The sequence below is a fragment of the Schistocerca serialis genome, chromosome 11, assembly GCF_023864345.2.
Source record: "Schistocerca serialis cubense isolate TAMUIC-IGC-003099 chromosome 11, iqSchSeri2.2, whole genome shotgun sequence".
NCBI classification, from domain to species: Eukaryota; Metazoa; Arthropoda; class Insecta; order Orthoptera; family Acrididae; genus Schistocerca; species Schistocerca serialis.
The window spans coordinates 53,226,990-53,249,975 of NC_064648.1; the positions used below are offsets into that span (position 1 = coordinate 53,226,990).

A 22,986-nucleotide genomic window follows, 5' to 3' on the forward strand; every position below is an offset into this window, starting at 1 on the left:
CCATATTCTGTAGCGGGTGGCCGTGGACGCGCCAATGCGTCTAGTGTATTGTTCCTGGTTAGTGTGACAGTTTAGGTTACTACAATTTCATTTTATATTCATAAATGAAACGAAACATCCTACTGACAAACGACATATTTATTGGACAAAAAATATAGTAGAAACATTCAAATACAAACACAAGATCTCGAAGAAACTTCTGAAATAAAATGTATGTCAAATCTAAGAAAAATACAATCTAGAGCTTTATCCATTACACTCTCAAACAAATAAAATAAATACAAAGTTTACGAATAGTACCGACACATAACTGTCGAAAAATAAATGAGCAACGAAAGTGCTATCTGCCTTTAGAGGTGGTGAATAACACAACAATTCAAACAATATCCTGCTTTATTTGGGCAATCTAGGCACTCGTAAATCGTGTCTGTTCGTTGTCCACGGCTGGCGCATGATCTGCACTTTTTTCGCGGTGTTTTTGATTTTCCATTTGATTCTCGTTTTACCACAACATGTTGGGGATTTCGGACTGGCCGTTCTACCTGCTTTCGTGGCAATAGTGCTCTTATAATACTGAGTCTAAATTCTTGGAGGGGCATTTTTGTGCCACAATATTTATTGTGTAGGGCATGTGCGTTTGTCAGTATCATTTCCACAACGTGGATAAAAAGTTTCTTGTACCAGCGTATGGTTTTGCGTTCCGAGAGGTAATATGATAACATCTGATCGTGCCGATCAACTCCCGCCATAAATTTATTGTAGTTTACAATGGCCAAGGGCTTAGATTTCTTCTCCTTTCTTTTGGTTTCAACCTCAACCATTTCATTTGTAAATGCATTAGAAATGTAGCAAACCTCCCTCTTATCACGCCACTTACCTATCATAACTCCTTCCGCAAATCTGGCAACGGCTTCACCTTTTCGTAGTTTTGCTTCCTGTATTTCCTTGGGTGTATCCTTCCTATTCGCCCTCAGAGTTCCCGTGCAGTGGGTCTTCTTATCCAGGAGCAGCTTTGCCAATGCGAAGCTGTTATAGTAATTGTCCATGTACACATGGTGACCGGCATTCAACTTTTCATCTAGTAAATGAAGAACAATTTTTTGCGCATGGCCTCTTCCTCCTAAATCGTCCAGCATGCCAGTGTATACCGCGAATTTTAGGACCATTCCAGTGGGAGTTGTCAAAATATATAGCTTTATGCCATATTTGTGCTTTTTGTTTTTGATGTATTGGCGGAAAAGTAATCGTCCACGCCAAAGGATCATTGATTCGTCCAGAGACAGTTCCCGTCCAGGGTAGTAAACTTGGCACATCCTCTCATTGAAAAAATTGATAACGGGACGTATTTTATACAACCTGTCGGATGGTGTTGGTTTGCCCTGTTTTGGATTTTCAGAAAAGTGTAATGCACGTAGTATTAGCAGAAAACGATTTCGTGAAATACTATCGGCAATTCCTTTCACGTTGAATAAAGCGTCCTTTTTCCAATAGTCCTGCAAATTCCTCATCTTTACATTTCCCATGTGCAGGAAAACTCCCAAGAACACTAACAATTCGCCAACAGTCACATCTTTCCAACAGTTTATTCGTGATTGTCCTTTGGTTCCCGCAGAAAGGAATAATTCAATCGCGTTTCGATTTGTTTCGTCTACAACTGTCAATAGAAATTCGTCCGTCAGCAAAAGACGAAAATAATCTAAGGGAGTGTTTTCCGTCGGTTGAATCAGCAGTCCCTCATTTTTTATAAATGGGCAATTTATCATTCCAACTGGCTCTCTTTCCCACGCAACAGTTGTATCAGCTGCGTTATCTCTTGTTACCACTCCTTCTGCCATTTCCCTGTCGCTAGGATTCACAGCCATTTCTACAGTCTCATCTAAAACAAACTCGGCTCCGTCAGACTCTTCACTGGATTCCACGCCGTCCTCCTCACTGGCCAGTTCCGTTTCCGAATCGCTTTCTTCTAATATTCGTAATAATTCCGCATCCGTTAGTTTTTGTACGTTTCTTGTGTCCTGTGTTTTACGTTTCTTAGGTTCTGAAGGGCCCGCCGTGTCACGATTGTCTTCCATTTTCAGTCCCACAACAGAGAAAAACTGTAGGGAAAACACACGAACCGCACCCGCAAAAATTGAAAACAATACGTTCTTAGAGTGCCTGCGCAATGAACCACACCGAATGGCTGTGCCCGACTAAACTGTGGCGCTGAGAAACAGCTGAGTGTCTCGCCGCGCAGGCGCGTCGACGGCATATGCACTAGTATCGGCCGGACGCGCTGGTGCGCCGATGGCAGTGAACGTGTTAAAAAGATGGTTTATGCCACCTTACCTTATGTAAACTGCCTTTCAAAAGGGCTGCCCTGTCTTTCATTTTCTTGTACTTCTCAACAAATCCTTCAATCTGCCACTAGAACAAAACAAGAAAGAAAATTGTTGTGAACAAAACCACAGGAATTTGCCCAAGTATTCTATCTACAGTAAAATTAACTTGAGGAAGTTGCTTGGTCCAAAACTACTTGTAAGCACCTGTCAAAAGCCCAAATAGCCATCTTTCACAGTGAGGACATGCATGGAGTGTGTCCGTGAGGTTCCAGAAGGTACCAACAGGGATGTGGACCCACTCCAGTTCCACCATCATGGCCAAGTGTGCTATGTTTCACAGCCGAGGGCCAAAGATTCGTGGCACAAACAGTATCAAAGTAGTCACCGCATATTCTCAACCGGGTTTTGAATTCAGCCTTAGGGTAGAGGAGGGGGCAGGGAGGGGGTGGGGGGAGGCAGGGGAGCATGAGCACAGTGAACTCGCTCTGGTGCTCATGGTACCACACACTTACACTACGAAGTGTGTGACATACTACATTGTTCTGCTAGTAGACACTATCTTGCCAAGGGAAAATAGATTGCACGTATGAGTGGATGTGGTCCCCAAGGATTGATGCTTACTTGTGTTGAACCACTGTGCTTTCCAGAATGATGAAATCACCCAGGGAAGACCACAAAAATATTCACAACACTATAAACCCCCTCCACCGGCCTGAACCCTTCAACAATTGTTGCAGTGCCATACATGCCAAAAGCCGTCCGTATGATGGAGCGTAAAACACGATTCATTTGAAAAGGCCATCGTTTGCCACTCAGTGGCATGCAAATTCCTGCCTTTCTCGATGATGGGCAGCAGCCAGAATACGTGTATGAACCGAACCATTGCTGCAGAGGCCCATATGCATCAACATTTGTTGAACGGTCCATGAGGAGACACGGTTGGTAGCCTCTTGGTTCATCTGGCCGTTCAGTTGCTCAACAGTTGCATATTCATTCACCCACACGTATCTTTGCACCACAGTTGCCTGCATGCCGGTTTTGGATAGCACTAATTCGCCATGCACAGTATACTTTCACCACGGTGGCATGTAAACAGTTTACAATCTTAGCCTTTTTGGAAATGCTTCCACACTTGGCCTGAAAACCAATCATGTCCGATAAATCGCTCTGTTTCAGCATTACGACAACATCTGCACTGTTTTCCGCATCACCCCTCGACCCACTTTATATATACTCCAATGCTAATGCTGGCATCTGCCGTCTGTGAGCTGTTACTGCATGTTGATATAAAACATAGACACCGCTCACATTAATGTGACTGAACTGTGTATAAAATTACAAAGAGACAGATGGGGTGGGCAGTACTTGCCTTTAGAAAGTGGAATTTCAAGTACTGCTGATGGACACTTGTAAGTGTATGGGGCAGGAAAAAAATAAAAATAAAAAAAATAAATAAAAAAAAATATTCGAATTCATTAGTTTCCTGATGTCTGAGGGACCTCTTCCAATCATCCCCAAGCTATCAATCTTTCCTCCCTGGGGAATTAACAAAGTTATGAGATATCTCCATTCCTCATTCCCCCTCATTTTGTGTGTGACAATCAGCAGCACTGGCAATTTCACCTCCTAAATATAAGTAGTGGTCGGCCATAGTGTATCACCGGAATTAAATACTTTTCTGCTAGCAAAAATTACACCCCATACAGAATTGCAGTCAAATAACATTAGATATAAATTTTATTTACCAAGCAGCTGTAGATACAGGCATACACAGTGAAGTATAACAGCGCCATTTTTCACGTTCTTTCCAATGAAGAAAGTACAGAAGTAGGAATAGTAACTGAAATGAAATGGAAAGAATGAAAGGAAAAACAAGTGCTCTTACTGTGTTGTTCACCTCCTCCTTGCTCCTGGAACTCTTGAGAACTTTTTCTATTTAATCTCAGTATGCATTGTTTCATCCAACCTGTCTTCTCTTTTCAAATAATGGAAAATCCAGGACGGAATATAACAATATTATGGAAATGAAAGTCACCACTCACCGTATGGTGGAGATGCCGAGTCATAGATAGGCACAATAGAAAGACTGTCACAAATAAGAAGCTTCCGGCCAGTAAGGCCTTACTGGCCAAAACCTTCTTGTTTGTGACAGGCTTTTAGTTGTGCCTATCTATGACTTAGCATCTCTGCTTTATAGGGAGTGGTAACTTTCCTTTTCATAATATTGTTACTTTCTTCTCTTTTGGCAGATTAATATTACTCCAGTTTCAAAAAAAAATTATGTTTTCCTTGACTAGGTTTTCCTCGTCTGTGTGAATGTCTTCCTTCATGGTTGGTAAGCAGTTTCTATCAATATTTGATATAACACTTATATGTTTGCCAACACAGGAGATTTCAAAATACAGGATGTACATAAAGTCTAGGAACAGTTTCAATAATTTATTGCACAGAAACCAAACACTGTGCAGATATCACACATATGTCATTTCGAAGGGAAACACTGAAAGTTTCTTTTTTTCCTCCTATGCTTAGAACCAAGTACGGTAAGAAGCCAACAACAAGAAAGGCCATGTACCACTGCCACAACAATTTCGTTATGACAGGTAGCTTGTGCCTGGCGAAGAGAAGCGGACATCCTAGTGTGAGTGCAGTGAATGTGGAGCACTTATGAGAGACATTCATAAGGAGTCCAAAGAAATCAGCGCATCGTGCATCCTGTGAACTGGAAATGACTCCAATGACAGTGTGGAAAGTCCTGCTACAGAAGCTGTCTATGAAATCATTAAAATTGGAGCTAGTGCAGAAGCTCAATGGCAACGATAAAGACAAGTATTCTGAGATTTGTTCACAGTTGTAATAACTGAATGAGGACGGGTATGGCATTGTTGAACACTTCATTTTTAGCGACCAAGTCACTTTTCACAGTACTGTGAAATTGAACAGGCACAATTGTCGAATCTACGGTATGAAGCATCCACACAAATGCACTGAATTTGAGCGTATTCCCCAAACACAGGTGCCAATGCCAAGGAAAAGGTAATGTGGGTTAGAGGGCAGAAGGAAGTAGTAGTAAACCAGTTCATTCAGAAACTCAGAGATATTAAACTGTCAAGTGGGAATAAATAAAACTGAAACTGCTTTTAAGAACTTCATTAAAAATTATTTAGATTTGTGGTATTCTTGTTATCCTCTTATAAAAATCAATCTTAAAAGCCAACCTATGAAGAAAAACATTACGTGGTACACAGATAAACTTACCAATACGAGGGAAAATATGTTATCGTTGTACCACATGTATAAATATTCTCTTAAAGATGGGATGGAGGAGAAAGATGAATTGTACAAAGCATATCTTGAATGTAAGAGAACCTACAGAACTAAGCTTAGAATGGCAAAAAGAACAGCATACGAAAGATACATTGAAGGGGCTCCTAATAAGTGCAAAGCTGCATGGAATGCTGTTGCACAAGAGCATTGCAGGAATGATGAACATCGCATGGCTCTTGACCCAGATAAAGTTAATCATTTTTTCATGGACTCTGTAAGTTATATTAGGAACAAAATTGAAACAACAACCACTAATGCAAGTGATCTACTTAACCAACAACAACCTGCAAACAATACCTTTAAATGGAGGACAATCGCACCCACTGAGATTACAAAGTTCTCAAACTCCAAGAGCATGGCCTACTCTTGGTTGTCCAGTTACATAATTAAAAAAACAGTGCATATAATTAGTGAACCATTGGCCTTTCTGTTTAATAGGTGTCAAAAGTCTGGAGTCTATCCTACAACTCCAAATATATCAAAAGTTATCCCAGTGTATAAAAAAGGGGACAAACATGATCTCAAAAATTACCGACCAGTTTCAATAGTTCCCATTTTCTCGAAAATACTTGAATCTCTTATTTATAACCAACTGAACCACTACTTTGAGTTGCATAACTTACTCTCTAATAGTCAATTTGGCTTCTGCAAGGGAAAAAACACCACCACTGCTGTTCTTTCAATTGTGAAGGAAGTAATAACAGCCCTCGAGAATAAAAATAAAGCCTCACTTCTTTTATGTGATTTAAGTAAGGCATTAGACTGCATTTCTCATGATATCTTAATTGCTAAACTCAAATTCTATGGCATACAAGATTCTGCATTGGCAGCAATTGAATCATACCTAAAAATTGGAAGCAGTTTGCCTATGTCAGAAACAGAGACTCACAATTGCTAGAAGTTAAGACAGGAGTCTTACAAGGATCTGTCCTTAGGCCCTTTTTTATAATTGCAGTCAATGATTTACCTCATTGTATACCCACTACTGTTATTTGGTTATGCTGATGCCACAACTTTGTTTGCTCAGCACGAGAACATATTAGTTCTGCAAGATATGATGCAAGATAGCATGGAAGCAGCACTAAATTGGTTCTCACCAAATACACTGCTTTGCAATCCTTATAAAAACCAACAGATTATACTAGGATTGTCAAAAGAGGTATAGGTGAAAGCAGTTAAAATTCTAGGAATTCATGTAGACAAAGTTAATGTGGGAAACACACATCAACCATACCTGCGCAAAATTGTCTCGAGTTACGTATTTAATGTGAAAACTGAGGAGCCTGGTGACAAAAGAATATTTAAGAGTTATTTATTTTGGACTCTTTCAGTCACAGATAGAGTATGGACTGCTGATATGGGGACTCTCACTTCACATCACTGAAGTTCTAAAAGTTCAGAAGAAAGTGATAAGGCCAATGAGCAATTCTGGTAGATCAGAGCACTGCCGACCACTGTTCATTCAGCTGAGAATATTAACCGTTATTAATCTTTATATATACGCCTCAGCATTGTATGCAAAAAACAATATAGGAGATTTTGAAATGAGGGAAAACATGCACCACCATAATACCAGAGGCAAAACAAAATTAGACATACCTAGGCACAGGCCATCGAATTAATAGTCTAAAAATATTTAATAAACTTCCATTTTCTTCTTGGTCGGATCACATAAGTAGCTTCAAGAGCAAGCTACTAAATTGGTTACTAATCAATCCTTTTTACAATATAACAGAATTTATGAATATAAAATCAATCGACATTAATTTTTAAGGATTTCATTATGTGATGTCACTGAATGTATTTATCTTATGTTATGGTGTATGTTATCATCTATGGGCACTATTTGCAAAGCTCATTTAGCTTTAAGGTACTATTCAAGGAAAATGTTATATGATATCCATTTTAATTGCCTATTCCACCTCAGGTGGTCAATGGTGAACAAAGAATCTGAATCTGTACTGCAAAGGTAAATGTTTTTTGTGTCTTGTCACATCAAAAATTGTATGGGCCATTCTTCTTCGCCAACAGCACTGTCACTGGAAATTCCTACTTGCACATGTTGCAGCAATGGCTGATGCCTCAAATGAAATTGGACTCTCTGCTCATCTTTCAGCAGGATGGGGCTCCACCCCATTTTCATCGTGAAGTTCGTGAGTGCCTGAACACAGAGCTGTCACATCGATGGCTCGTCCATGATTCAGAAGGGGAAATCTGTTTCATGAAATGGCCCTCCCGATCACCAGATCTCACTCTGTGTGACTATTTTGTATATGTACTACCTCTACCATATGATGTAGCAGAGCTCCGGGAGCGAATACGGGAAGTGACTGCCACAGCCGACGATGCCATGCTGGGATGGGTAAGGCAAGGCGAGAATTCGATTACCGTATTGTCATCTACCTGATCACCCATGGTTCGCTTATCAAATGTTTGTAGAAAAAAATAAACTTTCAAAAGTTTCTCTTCGAAATGCAGTATGTATGGCATCTGTACAATGTTTAGTTCTTGTGCAATAAATAATTGAAAGTGTTCCTCGATTTTATGTACACCCTGTACTTGAACGTACACTGTATGGCAGCACATTCAAGATAAGAGAATCAGGTGTAAATAATGGTATACAACTGCTAAGAACACAATCTCAAAGAAATAAGTATTATGTTGTGGAAATAATGTCTGTCTGTCTGTCTGTCTGTCTGTCTAACAAACAGTAAGCAGAGATAGGAAAAATCCATTTTATTTTATGGTCAATATCAGAGTTATTTTTGCCTATTTGTTGCTGTTTTCTGTCAATTCTGGTATTACTTTCTGCCAATTTTGACGGTATTTTTGAGGAGTTGGGTATTACTTTCCAATAGCTTATTTTTGAAGTGTCAAATGGCTTATATCACTGTTCCAGCACTATGAAAACGAAAATATACCTCTTAACTACATTACATATGGCATCACAGAAGAAAAAGGAAATCATTTATATGAAACCCATTAAATGTAATCAATTAAAGAAACCATACACTGTCAAAAGTTTTTCAAATTGAAGCACTATTATAGCTTCAATGGTTTCTTTGAAACCTTTTACTACCAATTGATCAGTACTTCACAACAATGCAAAAATAGCAGCCTAAAGTGTAAATTTTCAACATGGGCAAGGAGAACGCCACAAATGCAGTTAACCAATTCAGCTTATATTTGGCAGCCTGCTTCTATACAACATAAAATGAAGATCAGTTTTGAGAACACCATCCCTACAGTTCATGATGTGAATTTGATTCAAAACTGACCAGATCGATATACAATTGGAAATGGAACACTTTTAATCATCATAGGTGGTGTTCAGAAGCAAACTTTTTCCTAGGGATTTGCAAAAGAAACTATTACAACTGCCACTTATGTACCCATAAAGTAAATGCTATTCAACGAAAGAACTGCTGATGCAACAATCAAGGCATCTGGCTGGGGAGCAGAGAGCCTGTGTTCAATGCTCAAATGCATTCTGCTGGATTTTTTGTCATCTTTCTTTTCCTTATTGAAATTAGTAGCAATAGGAGGGTTAATATGGCAGTTATTAAGAAATATTAACAAGGAGGTACATAAATTGCTCAAACAACTTAGATTGGTGAAAAATTAAAATTTGAAGCCTCATATGAAAACAAATGTCATGAGCGACCACAGACAGCTGAATATGCTATGCTAGTTTACAATGAGCCATGGTATAGAACTTCATTTGGAGGTTTCAAAACTGCAATGTGCATCTGGAAATCCAGCAGGAATTGCACAACTATGCACATTCCATAACAATTCATAGCATAATTCATGATCAATTTTCAGCACCAATTTTTTAGGTGATGTTGCAAGCGTGGTGTGCATTAGAATTACACTGGAGATCCAAAGAAACTGGTACACCTGCCTAATATTGTGTAGGGGCCCACAAGCACGCAGAAGTGCTGCAACATGACATGGCATGGACTCGAGTGATGTCTGAAATAGTGCTAGAGGGAACTGACACCATGAATCCTGCAGGGCTGTCCATAAATCAGTAAGAACACAAGGGTGTGGAGACATCATCTGAACAGCACATTGCGAGGCATCCCAGATACGCTCAATAATGTTCATGTCTGGTGAGTTTGGTGACCAGTGAAGTGTTTAAACTCAGAAGAGTGTTTCTAGAGCCACTATGTAGCAATTCCGGACGTGTGGGGTTTCACATTGTCCTGCTGGAATAGCCCAAGTCCTTCAGAATGCACAATGGCCGTGAGTGGATACAGGTAATCTAGAAAGATTGGTTGCATAAGTGTCACCTATCAGAGTCGTATATAGACATATCATGGGTCCTGTATCAGTCCAACTGCACACATCCCACACCATTACAGAGCCCCCACCAGCTTGAACAAGTCCCCTGCTGACAAGCAGTGTCCATGGACTCATGAGGCCAGTTCCATACCCATACACACCTATACACTTGATACAATTTAAAATGAGACTCATCTGACCAGGCAACATGTTTCCAGTCATCAACAGTCCAATGTCGGTGTTGACAGATCCACACGAGGCATAAAGCTTTGTGTCATGCAGTCATCAAGGGTACACGAGTGGGCCTCAGCTCCAAAAGGCCATATCGATGATGTATCGTTGAATGATTTGCATGCTGATACTTGTTGATAGCCCAGTACTGAAATGTACGGCAATCTGAGGAAAGGTTGCACTTTTGTCACATTGAACAATTCTCTTCAGTCGTCATTGGTCATGTTCTTGCAGATACTGTGTCCCATCGCTCATCCACCGACTATAGCAACATGTTCCAACTCATTTAAATCTTGATAATCTGCCATTGCAGCAGCAGTAACCGAGCTAACAACTGCGGCAGACACTTGTTATCTTATACAGGCATTGCTGACCGCAGTGCCATATTCTGTCTGTTTACATCTCTCTGTATTTTAATACACATGCCTATACCAGTTTCTTTGGCACTTCCGTGTAATTCCCAAAATGAAATATTTTTAAATGTAAGCCAAGTCAGTTTTCTGCCAAATCTTCAGAATGAATGATGTAGATGTGCGAAAGCTGCTTTCATTACACGTTCTTGGTGCCACAAGCACATTTGCTTCAAATGTTTATATGTCAGGTACCACCCATGTAGATGTTTAAAGGGAAGTGAAGGCATGTAACAGTGAGCGAAAGAGCCTTTGTAGGGCAACCAGGATTAAAGTTATAATTCTTTCTAATGCAAGTCATTAAAGAAATTTATTTCCCTACCTTGTTATTATTTTTCACTGATTACCTTCTGACTTTCCTATTCCTACTAGATTCAATACAGCAAAAATACTAATGAAAAAACTGCAGAATGCATTTGGAAATCAAACATATGTTCTCTTCTCCTCGGCCACATGCCTTGATCGCTACATCAGTGGCAGTTCTTTTGAAAAAGTGTTTACCATAGGCATACTCAGTTTCTTTCTTCGATTCTACGAAAATGGGCATATGCAGCATAACCCCCCCCCCCCCCTTCCCCCCCGCCCACATGATGAAATCACCGAATTTTCAATTACCTATTGATTTCGTCAAATTTGAATCAATCGCATGCCATGACCTTTATGAGTGGTTTCCTCAAATATAAGGATGGGGCAGCTTCTTGAGCCTAAATATCTCAGTCCTCTGTTTTAGGTTTATATAAGCACCCTGCCAAATATGACTCAAATTGGTTGGCCATTCCGAGACCTTCCCCTTGTGAGGACCAAATGTCTTCAGCACAACACCAGACATCTGACAATGTCCACATATCCTGCTTGCATGGGAACTTGCTTCCCATCAAATTATAAAGGTATTGGTACCCCTTCAGAATATTTCACAACTGAGACCTGCCATCCTATGCACACATAAACTATTTGCTGTGTCAGCACGAACATAATTCATCACCATCACACTAGAAATAAGAGCCCAGGACTGTCAATAAGACTAAATATACAGATCTGTCACCATAAGAGTTGTTAGCCTAATATGAAGGTGCAACATAGTGCTTTTCTCGGTTTTCTTCACCTCCCCCTGAAGCATTCGTTCCATTCATATTTAACAAAAGCTGGCTGGTTTTAGCATCAAAAATTTGTATTTCTCATAATAATGAAGCAGTCTTCAATTGTAACTTGGAATATAGGTACTGTTTCATCCAGCAACATCAGAGTTCTCAATATTTTTGCATAAAAAACTGTACCAACAATGAGACAGTTTGGTGAGATCTGTAACGTGGAGCATCAATTAAATTGGATTTTTTCACAGGACACAAACACAACATGAAATATAGCACATAGCACTTTAGCTTCACTAGCACGTAAATCAAATTTGCACCCAATTGGTCAGGTTCTTGCCACCGTACACAGCAGCGAACAGAGGGTGTCATGCTAACACATTTCTGGTGGTAAAATAGATCACTGAAAGTATGAAGATTGCCCGGAAAATAATGTACCACATTTTTTCTCAATCAGCAAAAATTGTATGAATGTGACAGTTAAGACACACATTGTTTGAAGCTTCCAAATTGCACACACAAATTTCCCATTTATTCTGACAGGTAGCATACCCATAGCAATGTTTCAAAATGGTGTCTCTATATGATGTAAGCTACAAGCAGCGTGTTGTCATTGCACTTCTCACAGCAAAGAACAGAACCTTCAAGAATATTCCCAATTGTTTGCATCCAGTTTATGGAGCATGTGCCATAGACAGAAGTTCTGTTAGTCACTGGGCAAAGAGAGTGAGACCATTACGAGACACTGGTTCGGCAGAGCTCCAAGATTTGCTTCATTCAGGAAGGCCATCCGTGGCTTTCAAACTTGACCAGGCGCAGCTTGCTGATGTACTCATTCACAAAGACCAATGCAGAACAACTTGGCACTTGGCAATGAAGCTGTCACTCAGGAAGGAAATTGTGGATGCAATCATTCATAGTCTTAATTACTCAAAAGTTTGTGCACAATGGGTTACGCACTATCTCATGAGGAAACTAAATCTTCTCACCCTTTGATGTGATGCCAAGACACAGTACCAATATTTCTGAAGCAGATGTGAACACATTAACCAAACCCAAAAAGGGCTTCCAATGATTTTGTCACCATAATAACCCAGGTGATTGACTGATTCTATATGATAACGCTCGGCCTCACACAAGTTTGAGGTCTTCAGAACCATCATTAAACAGGGTTGGACAGTATTATCTCATCCATCCTACAGCCCTGATCTAGCGCACCTCCAACTTCCATTTGCTTGTCTCATTAAAGCATCACATTTGTAGATGACATTTTGAGGATGACAAAGATGTGATTCTTACAGTGGAGAAATGGCTTCAATACCAGAACAAGGAGTGGCACTGACAGGGTACACACACCCTTGTGTCTCGATGGAGGAAGGACATAGAACAGGGCAGCAATTGTGTGGAAGTATAGGGAATGTAGAATAAACAACATTCTTTCTTTTGTGTATTTATCATTGTGTTCAATAAATAATTACTGAAGGAAAAAAAATGTAGTGCCTCACTTTTTGGGTAACCCTCACATTTATTTTAATAGTTATTCCATATTATTTTTACTACTTTGTGAATGAAACTTGTGGTCAAAGCACGAACTGTTGGTAGTGAAATTTAACAGTGAAAAAGAGAGGGATTGCTGTACTGAGCTGAGAAGACACATTACATTTCAATGATCTGTCACCCTGATGCTACTCATAAACATTTACCTCAAGTCAGTTTCCTTCTTGTAGTTTCTCCATGTTAAGGACATGCTATGCACTGCCACCACGTCTTGCCATTTATATTATTTATTTATTTATTGTTCCGTGGGACCACATTTAGGAGAAGTCTCCATGGTCATGGAAAGAGTCAATACATGAAACTATAACACGAGTGTAGAAACAGATAAAATGAAATATAAGAAACATATTCAGGCGACAAGTCGTTAGTTTAAATAAAGAAAATCAAGAATGTAACACTGGAATTTGCTTAATTTTTTATCTCTTCCAGGAGCTCCTCGACAGAATAGAAGGAGTGAGCCATGAGGAAACTCTTCAGTTTAGACTTAAAAGAGTTTGGGCTACTGCTAAGATTTTTGAGTTCTTGTGGTAGCTTATTGAAAATGGATGCAGCAGAATACTGCACTCCTTTCTGCACAAGAGTCAAGGAAGTGCATTCCACATGCAGATTTGATTTCTGCCTAGTATTAACTGAGTGAAAGCTGCTAACTCTTGGGAATAAGCTAATATTGCTAACAACAAACGACATTAAAGAAAATACATACTGTGAGGGCAATGTCAAAATTCCCAGACTATTGAACAGGGGTCGACAAGAGGTTTTCGAACTTACACCATACATAGATCGAACAGCCCGTTTTTGAGCCAAAAATACCCTTTTTGAATCAGAAGAATTACCCCAAAAAATAATACCATATGACATAAGCGTATGAAAATATGCGAAGTACACTACTTTTCTTGTTGAAATGTCACTTATTTCAGATACTGTTCTAATGGTAAATAAAGCGGCATTTAGTTTCTGAACAAGATCCTGAACATGGACTTTCCACAACAGCTTACTATCTATCCGTACACCTAGGAACTTGAACTGTTCCGTCTCGCTTATAACATGCCCATTCTGTCTGATTAAAATGTCAGTTCTTGTTGAATTGTGGGTTAGAAACTGTAAAAACTGAGTCTTACTGTGATTTAGCATCAAATTATTTTCCACAAGCCACGAACTTATATCATGAACTACATTATTTGATAATGTTTCAATATTACACACAAGATCCTTCGCTACCAAGGTGGTGTCATCAGCAAACAGAAATATTTTTGAATCACCTGTAATACTAGAAGGCATATCATTTACATAAATAAGGAACAGCAGTGGCCCCAGCACCGACCCTTGGGGAACGCCCCATTTAACAGTGCCCCATTGGGACTGAACATCATTACCACTCTCAATATTGCGGAGGATTACCTTCTGCTATCTGTTCTTAAAGTAGGAGGGAACCAATTGTAAGCTACTCCCCTTACTCCATAATGTTCCAACTTCTGCAGTAATATTTTGTCGTCAACACAGTCAAAAGCCTTCGTTAAATCAAAGAAAACACCTAACGTTCGCAACCTTTTATTTAATCCGTCCAAAACCTCACAGAGAAAAGAGACTATAGCATTTTCAGTTGTTAAGCCATTTCTAAAACCAAACTGTACATTTGACAGCAAATTATGTGAATTTAAAAGCTGCAGTAACCTTGTATATACAACCCTCTCGATAACTTTAGCAAACACCGATGGCATAGAAATAGGTCTATAATTGTCAACATTATCCCTGTCTCCCTTTTTATAAAGTGGCTTCACTACCGAGTACTTTAATCGGTCAGGAAACCGACCGCTCCTAAAGGAAAAGTTACAGATATGGGTAAGTACTGAGCTAACATACGTGGAACAATACTTCAGTATTCTGCTAGATACCCCCTCATATCCATGAGAGTTCTTGGTCTTTAGTGATTTAGTTATTAACTCAATCTCCCTCTTGTCAGTATCATGGAGGAGCATTTCAAGTAACAGTCTCAGAACACTTTTTTCTAAGAGCGCTATATGATTCCCTGTTGGGACTAGGTTTCTATTTAGTTCACCTGCTATATTCAGAAAGTGATTATTAAGTACTGTACATATATGCGACTTATCAGTAACACGGACATCCCCACTACGCACTGATTCTATATTCTCGACCTGTCTCTGCAGACCAGCCACTTCCTTTACGACTGACCATATGGTTTTAATTTTATCCTGAGACTTAGCTATTCTATCTGCATACCACATACTTGTTGCCTTCCTAATAACTTTTTTAAGCACCTTACAATACTGTTTGTAATGGGCTGCTGCATTTAGATTTAGACTGTTTCTAACGTTTTGATATAATTGCCACTTTGTTCTACAAGATATTCTTATCCCTCTAGTCAGCCACCCAGGCTGCCTGTTTGTGCTAGTACCCTGTTTTGAACGTTCTAACGGAAAGCAACTTTCAAAGAGCACGAGAAAAGTCTTGAGGAAAGCATTATATTTATCGTCTACTGTATCAGCACTATAAACATCTTGCCACTCTTGTTCCTTGATAAGGTTTACAAAAGTCTGTACAGCAACTGGATCAGCTTTCCTAAAAGTTGGTAACTATATTTAACATGTGTTGCAGCACAAAAATCTTTTAGACTTAAAATTTGTGCATCATGATCTGAAAGGCCATTCACCTTTTTGCTAACAGAATGCCCTTCTAATAATGACGAATGAACAAAAATATTGTCTATGGTTGTTCTACTGTTCCCTTGCACTCTCGTTGGAAAGAATACGGTTTGCATAAGATTATATGAATTAAGGAGGTCTACCAGCATCCTTTTCCTTGCACAATCACTTATACAATTAATATTGAAGTCACCACATATAACTAACTTTTTGTATTTCCTATAAAGTGAACCAAGAACATCCTCTAGCTTTAGCAAAAATGTTGTGAAATCGGAGTCTGGGGATCTATAAATAACAACAGTAAGAAGTTTAGCTCCACTAAATTTAACCACACCTGCACAACATTCAAACACCTTTTCAGTGCAGTACTTTGAAACATCAATTGACTCAAATGGGATACCGTTTTTCACATACATGGCTACTCCCCCACACCGCAAAGAGCTCCTAGAAAAGCTGCCAGCCAACCTGTATCCTGGTAAAGCAAGCCTCTGAATTATCTCCTTATTTAAGAAGTGTTCAGATATGCCAATAATTTCAGAGTCAATATCTATAAGCAGTTCACTAACTTTATCTCTAATACCTTGTATATTTTGATGAAATATACTAATTCCCTCATTAATCGGATACCCAAGCTTTGTAGAAAGTGGTTTCTTTGTTAGAGAGACTTCCCTTAAGCAGGAATACCTATCAGCTGACTTCAATCTAAAAAAGGTACAGCTCTAACACCCACAACTACCGGAATTTTCCCATGAGTGATCCCACCACCCCCACCTATGCTGTCACCTATAAGTTTTGCCAACCTCCCCTTCCCATACCTGTTGAGGTGCAGGCCATGTCTAGTGAAACCCGTCCTACTGATAGACTCCACCGACACCACTGAAATGTGACTCATGCCTTCTGTCATCAGTGCACCCCCAAGTCTCATGTTGTTATGCCTGACGGCTGTATTAAGACGAGGCCGATCGTGACGCTGAAACAGTTCCACGAAATGCACATTCGTGTTGCCAGTCTGAGTGGCTATCTTTGTTTCCATTTGCACAGGATTGAGGGCTGTGAGACAGCCCTCTAGTCTTCAAGCTACAAAATAACATAACTGCCTTTTAAACAACTCTTCTGTATTTTGTTGCTCTTATGTGACATTTATATACATTAAGTAAACAGATCACATTGACAAGAACAACATTTTCAAATTGAATCTCATAACACCACAGAAGAGAGTGACATTGCTCTTCAGCCTTGTTAAGCTTTTTCTGGGTGTTGATATTGCAGACAGTGCCTCTTCCTCTCTGCCTTCCAAAACACTGCCAAGCCACAACCCCAATAAGTAAATAACCCCTTCGTAGCAGGAGAAGATGTTATATATCTGTCACACTTTGACAATGTCCTAAGACGACAATTCTTTTGTCATTTCTGCAAATATTACACCACGAAGTACACACAGAGGGGAGTTCTTTATATACTAACTAGCTAAATAATATTTTTAAATGAACATCTTTATCTGATCACGAGGAAGAAATCGGACATGTTTTTATGGACAAATAACATGTATCGCCTAAGTAGGCTGGGATCTACGTTATGTTAAAAGATACCAGATGCCAGGTTAATTTACATATTCACAAAACTTAAGTGTCACATTCAGTGTTTTTCATATTTATACTTTTGTAATTCGAAAATATATAGTTTAAATGATGCACCATGTTAAAGTCTCACAAACACCCATTTTTACACAATAATCATGTAAAAGGCTGTCACATCCGAGGCTAAAACTGTTATTGGAAAGTAGTTTGTTTGCAAGGTGCTACTCCAGTCTCCGTAAGCAAGAAATTACTATTACTTCATTTTACAAATGGGCTCCCACTCAGTCTGTCGCCTTGCTGCTGATACAACAATGGGCCAGTTCATGATGGACTAGGACAAATCATCACTGTCAAGACCTACCTACCAACCAAATCATGCCACAGGATCACTTGACTTTAGACACTGACTGCTATCAGGGCTGAAGAACATCTCTCTCTTATGTTCCAAACCCCCACCTATAGCAAACACTAAATGGCTCTGTTTCTTTACCTTGGCATTTTCCCTTCTGCTCCTAGATGGTTCTGGAACTACCTTCTGTTGTCCTCCTGACAATTCTCACAATGTAATCCCTATGAGAAAATAAACTGATACGGTTTCCTTTTCCCAACATGAGTACGTATATTAATTACAAGTCCACATCACTATCCAATCCTGACTACACCCCCAAGTGGGTGTAAGAACTGGCATCTGAAGTGAGATGCCAAATTTGACCCACTTTCAGCTTTGAGGTGCCCCATACAAATTACTAAGCCGTGAACAGATGTAAGAAACCATCGTGCAGGACAGTACGGCTCCATGCTGTGGTGCAACAGACAAGTGCTTAGCACAGTCAGCCCAAGCTGCCCACCACAGTCTACCCAGGCCTGATGCCACGCTGCCATCACTGCCATTAGGCAAGGAAATTCAACCTCGTCTGCCTCCTCTACCGTGGTCACACGAGGCCACATCATGATTATGATGTCCCAATGGCACCTCGACACCGGGCATCGCCACTGCATTGCTGCCCGATCTATTGTCAATGAACAATTTAATTGTAACAATGAAAATAATCAATTTCTGACAATATACTGTAATTGTATAGCTAAAAAATCCATTCACCAAGCAACGGTTGGAGCCTTTCCTTATCATCCCATCTGTTAAGTCTCCCCTGACCTTGCATTCTGGGTGACTTTTCAGAACCCCACCCCTTTCCCTAGACGTCTCAAGTTCCCTTCCCTTCACCCCTCTCCCTACCCTTTCAATCTTTACGCTGGAAGGAGGGGCCACTGGCTTCAAAAGCTTGCATAAGTAAAACCTTTCTCCTGCCATCACTTGGTGACTGGATTTTTTTATCTATCCAATTCCTACATATTAAATGTGCAAGCTTCACTTGTAGGGGGAAATGCCACTGGACCAATGCTGCCACTGACATTACCGAGTTCTGTTATCAAATTTTGTGTGTGTGTGTGTGTGTGTGTGTGTGTGTGTGTGTGTCTGTGTGTCTAGTTTAAAGCAATTCCTTCACCCACATCACAGAGACAACTAGAGATGGATCCAACATATTGCAAACACGGGTGGAGCAACTCCGTGTGAAAAATGATGATCTGCAAAGGCACCTTAGTGAGGTATTAGTAAATGTGATGCTGCGAAACAGCACTGTGCCCGGAGCTAGCCTAACTTCCCTACTTCTGTGTTCCCATAGGCGGTTCTAAACCAGGTTTAAACGTTGACACAGTAGTACAAAATGTAATGGAAACAGGGAAACTGTCCCCATCGAGTGACGAAAAGTTCATAGGAGTACCAGCACGAAGTTGCAAGGAGTGGCTCATGCTTATGTAGATTCAAGGAAGGGCTGAGAAATACCAAGGCATTTGACATCCTTGCAGAATGCCTTGAGGATATGTACAGAGATAAATACCATCAGCTGCTATAAGGACAATCTTTCCATCAAATATCAAAATTCTGGAGAGGATTTCGAGTGGTTTTCTGCCCGAATAAGAGTTATCTCTTGTCGTACATATGTACTAACAGAAAGTAATGAAAGGAAAGAGATACCACTCAGGAAATCAGAAACTTGCTGTGCAGATTCAATCATTCGCAGGATTTACCCCACAGGTACCTGACAAGGTGAAGTACACCGAGTACACTAAGATAGGCTATACAACTCACAAAGGAGGTGCAACAATTCGTCTAATCATGCACCAGGATAAAGCACACTGGATGTGTATTCGTTGCCGAAGTGTACTGCACTCGTTGCGAATGAGAAAAAGTTACACGGCTCCTTAGTGTTTGGCACCAGCATGTGCTTGTTTTACAAAAATCAGACACGAGAGAGAAAACTGTCCATCTCTACAGCACTGCTAAGCTAACCAAGTAGGTCAACGAGGTGCTTGAAGGAATATGAATACGGGAAATGTGAATGGGAGCAGTTCTGCCACTGCTCCTTGCTCCCCTTCTGCAAAGCCAGTCCGGTAAGAGAGATAGGAATTGCTCAGGTGGTAAACGTAAGTTTGCAAGATAAAATGAACAGCAGAATGTCTACCTTCCTCATCAATACAGGCATACTAATAAATGTTTTGTTTGTTAGATATACTCACTGTCAACTGTACCCCATTCTAGCTGACTTTGCAACTTCATCTGAAGAAAAGAAACAACTTCTGTCAAACTTCTTAATGTACCACAAGATTCCTACACATGATACCAAGCCAATAGCCTGGAAACCTTATTGCATATCCTATCACTTGCAGGCTGCAGTAGACAAAAATACCTCAGATTTACTAAAAGCTGGAGTAATGAAACCTTCTTTCAGTTCCTGGTTGTCACATACAGGGTGTACATAAAGTCCGGGAACACTTTCAATAATTATTTATTGCAAAAGAACTAAACATTGTACAGGTGTCATACATACTGCCCTTTGAAGAGAGACTGTGAAAGTTTTTGTTTTTTTACAAACATTTGATATGCAAACCATGAGAGACCCAGCACATGTCAGTATGGTAATTGATACCTTGCCATACCCATCCTAGCATGGCATCGTCGACTGTGGCAGTCGCTTCCCGTACTCTCTCCCAGACCTCTGCTGTGTCACGTGGTAGAGGCGGTACATACACCAGATCTTTAATGTGTCCCCACAGAAAAAACTCACACGGAGTGAGGTCTGGTGATCAGGAAGACCATTTCACGAAACAGCTGTCCCCTTTTGTAGCACGGCCAATCCACCAATGCAGCAGCTCCGTGTTCAGGTACCCACAAACTTCAAGATGGAAATGGGGTGGAGCCCCATTCTGCTGAAACATGTCCAAGTAGGAATAATCAGTGACAGTGCTTTCGACAAAGAAGAATGGCCTGTACAGTTTTCGACGTGACAAGGCACAAAAAATATTTACCTTTGGGGAATCACGCTCAAATTCAATGCTTATTTTTGATGCTTTGTATCCCATATTCGACATTTATGCCTGTTCACTTTCCCATTTTCGAACTACAACATACCTCAACTCACCATGCTTGTGACTAGCACCGACTATTGGCAAATTACCAAAATACGCTGTGGCGGTTGTAATGCTATTGTAAATATAATCCTGCCATTAATCTGTAATTTTAAATTTGTTGTTCCTTAATAATTTTGAAAAATTATGCAAATACTATAACGAGAGTAAGCTTTTGTTAAGTGTAGTTTATCTATTAAAAATAACCTCTTTGATGTAGGTGGAATAAATGTATTAAAACATATTTTGTAAATAATTATGTAATATTTCAAGTACAACTGTAATTAATTATGTCAATTTTGTATGTATGTGCTGTCATGCAATTGTAGATGGTTCATACTTAGGGTTTTTGTAAGCAGAAGTGTAAAATGAAAATGTGTAGGGATCATAGGTAGAACAGAACTCCATTCTGTGGTGGAATGGGAAAGGTGGTGGGGCGCACGAGTGAGAATTGGCGCGCAAGTGACACACACAGTCGGTAGCTGCCCTGCAAGTGGTGAACACGCATTACATTGGTCAAGCACTAGAGGCCCCGAATTTTCTGCAAGATTGGGTTTTGGGCTCGGACGTGTTCTACATGATTGGCGCAGTACGGCAATAAATTAATAGCTCAGATATTTGCAATTTTATCGTCGCCACCAAGAGGAAGATAGAGAGCTATGTACATCAAGAGCTGTACCTGTGCAATATTACTATGCAGCACCGCCTCATGCCACCTTCGACATCAGTAACAGGCAAAGTACTTTACTTAGAAGTGTATCACACTATGAACCATCCTTCTTCAATCAGTGGAATATAAGCGTTAAATGTACCTTTGTGTTTAGCCATAATTTTCCAATTTCATTTACCTGAGTAGGGTCCTTACCTAAACGAATTTATTTCGAGTATTCTGATGTTTATTGAAGCTTGAATAATAGTAAATTACTGGCAATAGTATTGTTTTGGTAGTAAATTCTGAAAATCATTATTAAATACTAAAGTTTGCACATATCGGTTTAAGAACCACCGCTTTGCGTGACCATGAGGATAAGTTTTCAATAGCATTTATGAAAGTAAGGTAACATAATTGTTTAACTGCAACAATCTTAACAGTATTTGTTCGTGTTGCTTCTCCATGTCAAAGAAAGCCAGACAAATATTGGTGTTAGTTAAACGATAACAAGTAAAAGTCCTAAAGAAATGAAATCTAGTTGTGTTAAATAATAGTTTTGGTCATATGAATAATAGCTATAAGTTTAATATTTTTTTTGTATCCTTGTTGAAACATATGTGTTATCATCATCATTTAAGACTGATTATGCCTTTCAGCGTTCAGTCTGGAGCATAGTCCCCCTTATAAAATTTCTCCATGATCCCCTATTCAGTGCTAACATTGGTGCCTCTTCTGATGTTAAACCTATTACTTCAAAATCATTCTTAACCGAATCCAGGTACCTTCTCCTTGGTCTGCCCCGACTCCTCCTACCCTCTACTGCTGAACCCATGAGTCTCCTGGGTAACCTTGCTTCTCCCATGCGTGAAACATGACCCCACCATCTAAGCCTGTTCGCCCTGACTGCTACATCTATAGAGTTCATTCCCAGTTTTTCTTTGATTTCCTCATTGTGGACACCTTTCTGCCATTGTTCCCATCTACTAGTACCTGCAATCATCCTAGCTACTTTCATATCCATAACCTCAACCTTGTTGATAAGGTAACCTGAATCCACCCAGCTTTCGCTCCCATACAACAAAGTTGGCCAAAAGATTGAACGGTGCACAGATAACTTAGTCTTGGTACTGACTTCCTTCTTGCAGAAGAGAGTAGATCATAGCTGAGCACTCACTGCATTAGCTTTATTACACCTCACTTCCAGTTTTTTCACTATGTTGCCATCCTGTGAGAATATGCATCGTAAGAACTTGAAACCGTCCACCTATTCTAACTTTGTTCCTCCTATTTGGCACTCAACCGGTTTATATTTTTTCCCCACTGACATTACTTTCGTTTTGGAGATGCTAATCTTCATACCATAGTCCTTACATTTCTGATGTAGCTCTGAAATATTACTTTGCAAACTTTC

The 22,986-nt window shown here is 39.9% G+C and overlaps 1 protein-coding gene across 1 annotated transcript in view; it reads right to left on the minus strand.

Annotated features, from left to right (window-relative positions):
• Positions 1 to 22,986, minus strand: part of LOC126427301 (uncharacterized) — a 235,530-nt gene that overhangs the window by 174,441 nt on the left and 38,103 nt on the right. The window contains exon 4 of the mRNA XM_050089606.1: positions 2,329 to 2,406. Within this exon, the coding sequence (XP_049945563.1) occupies positions 2,329 to 2,406 (78 nt within the window). The remainder of the gene's footprint in view (positions 1 to 2,328; positions 2,407 to 22,986) is intronic.